The 6610-nt window shown below is 39.0% G+C and overlaps 1 protein-coding gene across 1 annotated transcript in view; it reads left to right on the forward strand.

The window, feature by feature from the left end:
* The window catches only part of lbr (lamin B receptor), a gene marked incomplete in the record, with an annotated part of 40253 nt that extends 33961 nt beyond the window's left edge, over positions 1-6292 (forward strand). Inside the window, 4 exon segments of the mRNA XM_062550923.1 lie at positions 1350-1518; positions 1607-1687; positions 1802-1924; positions 5320-6292. Coding sequence (XP_062406907.1) covers positions 1350-1518; positions 1607-1687; positions 1802-1924; positions 5320-5480 — 534 coding nt within the window.
* Between the last annotated feature and the right edge of the window lie 318 nt (positions 6293-6610).

Consider the following 6610-nt stretch of genomic DNA (forward strand, 5'->3'; position numbering starts at 1 on the left):
GCAAAGGCTGTAGGCTCTATTGTATCACAACCGCACACAGTTTGTTTTATTTTCTGTTTTTCTGTTATTTTATTCATATGCATGCAGGAAAGGTCTTAAAGTCTGGGGGTACCCTGATTCAAATGAAGTTAAAACTTCCTTACTCTATACTGTATTATTCAGGGACGTGCACAGGAATTTTGAGGGCAGTTGCTGGCCTAAAAATCTAGGCTCACGTGAAATTCTGCATCCATTGTAGCCTAAGATTTATTATCATTTTTTGCCCTCGGAAGGGCAACGTGAGTCGAGAAGGCAGATGCATGGGCAGTTGCTGAGCACCTGAGCACCCCCTCTGCTCGTCCCTTGTATTATTTCATTGGAATGTCACTGATTTGAGCTATCTATCTCAAATTTCACAGCTTGTTATTCAACTTGATGCCTGTTGCTTCGTGAGATGAAAGTGCAGAAGCGTCGACTTTCCTCCCCTGCCATGTTGCTGGTGAACATCTTCCAGTTCCTTTGGTGCAGATGACTTTGGCATAGGTGAGTGGCTCTGATCCGATTCATGGTATACATGAGTCAAGATGTTGGTTGTTCTAAATGGCAAAGACAAAAATTGTAATAATGTGCTGAAATACTGATTTGATGAATTTTCATATCTTACCATAACAGGAATTGTGTGATAGATTTGCTATGCATTGCTTGACATGGCTCGAACTTCACAGGTTATTATTTCTTTAGTCACCACACACAATGTATATTTAGCATTGCCCCACCATGTGGCAACAGATAAAATAGCTGTTACTTGAGGCACTTGATTAATTTAGGTGGCTCATCAAACATGTCGGTCCAGTTGTTCAAAGGTAATCTAATCAGATTTTGGTTATCGGATTGGATCAAAACTGGAGAATGCGTTGTTCTAAAGGGAAAGAAGGATTCTGAATTCGGATCAGATCATGTAATCCAATCCTAGTTTGAAAATGAATCAAACCTTCAGTTTGTGTTCAAAACTTTTCAGCAGGATTTGGATAACTTTGATCCAAAAAAACAGGATTACCCTGATCCCAACAAGGTGGATTTTACCTATACAGGTGAAGAATACAAACGGGAGATAAGCGGGATAAGGGCCTTCGAGGTCGACCGGTTCGATGGAAATAATGGCTAGGCGATGGAAATAATGGCTTCGCACGTCGCCGGAGTTCTAGACCTCCACCTACCATTATTTCCATCGAACCGGTCACCTCGTCGGCCGTTATCCCTTACATACTGGATAGGATATCAGCTTGTACCCAGAGGTGTCCGACAAAGTTGCAATATCAGTTTTGGCCCCGACTATGAACTTACCATTAATTTACCTTTTTCAATTTTAGGAAAAGATTCTTACGACTATGGATATAGTTCATGATGGCTTTGGATTCATGTTGGCCTTTGGAGACCTGGTATGGGTCCCTTTCACTTTTACCTGCCAAGCACACTACTTGGTAAATCACCCAAGTGAGCTATCTCAGTTATTCATTGCAGTAATCATCACCATCAAAGGTAAGTTTCAGGGTGACTGATAATGTTGTACTTGTTTATTTTAACTAATTGAGATCCATTTCTTGAAATGAAATATTCTTCTCTTAAGGCATTGGATATTACATATTTCGCAAGGCAAACTCTCAGAAAAATAACTTCAGAAGAAACCCGTCTGATCCATCACATTCCCGTAAGAACAGCATTTTATAACCCATTATTGTGTATTTGAAGATGTTATGTGTGCGTGTAATTGTAATAATTATACTTACAGTATATATTTATCATTTATTTGATCTATTTGCAGACCTAAAGACCATCTCTACTGCCACTGGAAAGAGTCTCATTGTGTCTGGATTGTGGGGCTTTGTCCGCCACCCAAATTACTTGGGTGACTTACTCATGGGCCTTGCTTGGTCTCTCCCATGTGGTGAGTGATATTCTCTGTGATTTGGCATTTAAAAAAAAAAAAAAGTACAGACCGTACTCTGTGACTTTGGTAAACAGAGATATGTGTAAACTAAGGTAGCCAACTGTGCTTGAAGTTAGATGTGGCAGACTACCTTACTGGTTTACATCGTTTTAACCACAAAGCCTGTGTATCTTAGGCCTACTAAATTGTTTAGTTGACACCTTCATTTCGCATTTGTCCAGCCGTTCACCTCCGTGAACCTCGCGCCCATGTCATTCAAAACATATTTCTCTCCATGAGAAAACGTATGGTGATAGTATTAAGAGATTAACGATTTGGTATGGTTGGTCAGTCTTGCACTGAAGCTGAAGTTTTTAGTGGTTATAGCCTACTGTAGTATTGTGCTGATAGATGAAAAAAAACAGCCAACTTCTTCAGTCAGCATCAATATCAATAGGCCTATGGCTCACTAGATTGTACATAGGCTAGAGGACTGTAATGGGGCAGGCTATATATTACCATCAAGTAGGCCTATACTAAATAATGTAGTCAAAATTATAACTTTATCTTGGTTTAAGTTATAAACAAAACATATTATTAACTGAAAAAAATCCATGGTTCTACAGTAGGCGTTACTTAGTGATGGCCGTTTCCCCCACACGTTGCCTGATTCACGCTCTGCGTGAAATGTATTACAACTGTATTACAACTTACCGCCACAAGGTGGCAGTACAGTCCGCTGTAGCATTGCTGCGGTGTGATTGATACTGTAGCCCAGAGTTCTACTCATTCGCCGGCCCAGAAGCAACCTAAGTGGCCCAGCCCATAGTTTTGACTGAAATGTAAGCTAGAGAAAAAATATTTCGCGAGCTTTCGGAAATGCCAACAAAAATCCCTAGTAGCCTAGTCACCTACAGACTGCAACACTACAACTCTTATTGTTTTGTTTTTTCGGTTTGTAAATTCAGTCTAGCACTCTGAAAATGTTCGCAAGGCTCTGCACTTCGAAAAAGACGAGCATGAACTAACAAACTATTTGTCATAGGTCAAAATTGCCATAACACAGGCAGCAGATTGAAATAACACTTTATGTTTCATTCGAGAGTTTGACAACGGTGAGGATGATTAGCACTACAAGTTTTAGGCTATTGAGTTAGACTGCGTCATAGCCTAATGGTTCCGCAATCTGACGTATTTCCTCATGAATGTAGGCCTAATTCTGTCATTTCTCTTTGGCTATCTATCTATCTATCTATCTAACATTCGGTTTCACTTGCGCAGACGCGCACACCTTCAATTAACGCTCACATTACTAAATTAATCCAATTGCAGGCCTCTTTATTTGACCACACATAATTAAGAAATATTTCCTAATTTGGAAAATGTTTAGTTTCCTTTCCTTTCAGCTAGTTCGTGCCGCAATTGAGGAGCTCTAGCGTTCCTATAGCCTATATGACATGCGAGAGTTCGGATGTAAAGCGGATCAACACCGCGTGTAAGCTAGTGCCATGTAGGATAAACATAACGTTATCTGTTATCTTCAGAGATGGAGAGAAAAAGCAAATAATGAATAGTAGTGACGCCAATTTATGTAAAAGGAAATCATGAAGGCAACAAAGATCGAGTACTGTTTGCGAGGTTATCGGTTCCCACTGTCAACTCAAATTGGTGAGACAATTAGTCTATTGTAGTCTTTGAGTTTTGAGTCGTTTTCCAAGCATCTATGCCGTGCCGGCTGAGGCATTCCATTCAGATGGCTACCACAAAGCGATTAATAGGGCACCAAAATGGGCAGCACTGGGTGAGAGCCATCAAGTGTTGGAAGCAAAACTGTACCAACCCCCTCTGTGAGCTGACCTCTGTGCCTTAGAACACAAATTTAAAAATCCCCCCCCCCAGTAGTGAGCCTACCTTTTCGGCTTTCGGAAACGGCAGCATCATTTTCGCCGGGGACCGGGTAGCCTACATGTCTCCACCACTTTTTATGACGAACGATTTTGTCTCCACCACTTTTTATGACGAACGATTTTGTCCCCACCACTTTTTAAATGTTGATCAATTCATCAAAAAAGTTGGTGCCCACTGCCCAGGGCTACAGATAAAACCTATTGTGATCGACAATGCCAACGCATAATGGACCGAAATAGCCTAAACAATGTGTTGTCCTACGTGCAACAATGTAGGCCTACCTTTTCCAAAAACAACTTTGACTGTGGAAGTGAAAGCCAGAGTTCCAAATGGTAGTAGCATATTTTGTCTAGTGCGCAAATTTGCAATCACGTTTCAGGATAGACTAGGCTACTCGTATGCTGGCAACACAACACAACAGTTCACAAACTCTCTGTTTATTTTCAATTTCTCTCGTTTCTCTGCGTTTCTCTCAATACTAGGGCGACAAAGGGAAGGAAATATGATTTGACATTTAAGCTGACAGTTGTCAAATTTGCCGAACAACAATTTGGGAGAAGACAAAACAAAGACAAAACATGTGTGGCTTTCAACTTGTATTGATTGAAAATAGGCCTAATGTTACGATTTTCAAACCTGTCAATATTAAATACACTGTAATGCAGTGCATATTATAATAAAACATAAATAACATAATTATTATATTTATTTATTCCTGTTCCAACATGACTGTGCACCAGTGCACAAAGCAAGGTCCATAAAGACATGCATCTCAGAGTTTGGTGTGGATGAACTTGACTGGCCAGTACAGAGTGCTGACTTCAACCCGATAGTTTCTGCTCTAATTCATCTCAAAGATGTTCTGAGTGCCAGTCACCGCGTCCAACATCAGTGTGACCCCACAAATGCTCTTCTGGAAGAATGGCCAGAAATTCCCATAAACACACTCCTAAACCTTATGGATAGCCTTCCCAGAAGAGTTGAAGCTGTTATAACTGGAAAGGGTGGACCAACGCCATATTAAACCATATGGATTAAGAATGGGATGTCACTTAAGTCATTAGGGCGGTCAAGGCAGGTGACCCAATACTTTTGGCAATATAGTGTATTATGATGTGATGGCAAGCTAGTTGCCTACTGCTGTGGTAAAGATGCTCACCAGCATTGGTTTGCCTACTCACCAAGACACATGCCCATTCTTCTCCTTCAATGATAAATTAATTTCTCACTGGGGGCAATTTCCCATAGTCTGGAGTGCGACTATTGTCGATTTCATGCTAGATTGATAGAGAGAGGGAAAGTGACAAGACATGATAGGCAAGTGATTGACCTCTTTTTGTGCTATCTTTGCAGACCAACCTATCTTATCAAAATAATATTCACTGCTGTAACTTCACATTGCTACCCAAAATGGTTGTTAATCTGGCAGTTGCTCTTAAGTACAGTGTGACTGGAATCCCATGGTTCAGTGATTTATACTGCCTTTCCTATTTCACCGTTTGTAGGTTTCACGCATGCTCTGCCATACTTTTATCTGGTTTACTTGCTCCTCCTGCTTATACACCGCAACTCCAGAGATGAAGTTCAGTGCAGGAAAAAGTATGGCTCTGCGTGGGATGAATACTGCAAAGCAGTACCTTACCGCATCTTCCCCTGGATCTACTGAAACTCGCCGTCTCACTTGGTCATTGGTTTAGAAACAAACAAAAATGTACTTGTTGAGACAGTTTTAAAGGGCTCAAATCATTCTGTTAATATTTAAAATGAGTACAACTAAGGTTGCAGTTTGAATGCTTTGAGTAAACTGGATTTTGAAACCTTTTGTTCAATTAGATGAACATCAAACAATTTGTGGTGTAAATTCTTGTACAGAAAGATCTTTTTCAAGTTGCATGAATAGCCAAGAACATTGCTTGTCTTAAGTAGCGTGTTTATTTTTGTTACCTAAAGTATTAAAGAATCAATTTTGAATGGTATATTTTGGTATTAATGTGTATTGTGGACAGAGCAATATTAATGCTTATATAGGCTTTATGCTCATATATAGCAGATATTCCCTCTCAGGACTTGAACAATTTAAGGAAAAAGTATTAGGGATATCAAATGCTTGTGTATATTATCTTAATAGGTTTCATGTGTTGAATTGTAGTATTTTTATCCAAATTTGGTATTCTCTGATTCCTCCCCCATATTTCAGTGTAATTAGCTTGAAGTTGAATGTTTTATTTTTTTGTATCACTGAATGAATGTAAATAGATAATCATGTTTTGATAGATTTTTTATATAATGTTTTAGACTAAAAATGGCTTTTAATGTTTCATTAGTTTTATACAGAATAGAAATTTTACAGACAATTACATTTTGATGCCAGTGATTATTTTATTTTGGTATTTATTTGTTTTTTGGTCTCTCAGATGTGGTGCTTTGACTCCCAGTCACCGTTTTTACATCTGAATAATAAATATAAATGAGAATTGTTTGAGAATTGTTTTTGTTTTCCATGGTATTTTTTCAATTATCCTTAATATAGTTCATTTAGCTGATGCTCCTATCCTGACAGGGTACCAAAAAGGTCTTCCATATCTTAATTAAATTGGCTTGATTTGGCAATTAATTTACAAAGTCAGTTATACTTTCTTAACTTGAGAAGAGACAAGTTTTAAATAGGAAAAATTCTGGAAATCTTAGTCACTTTTAAGCGTGATGCTAGCAGGTGAGCTACTAATGGTCTAATCTTATTCAACGCTAGGCTAGGAGCTATGTTGTATCACTGGATGAATGGGAGAGAGGTTAAAA

Source organism: Sardina pilchardus, chromosome 12 (assembly GCF_963854185.1).
Source record: "Sardina pilchardus chromosome 12, fSarPil1.1, whole genome shotgun sequence".
Taxonomy (NCBI): domain Eukaryota; kingdom Metazoa; phylum Chordata; class Actinopteri; order Clupeiformes; family Clupeidae; genus Sardina; species Sardina pilchardus.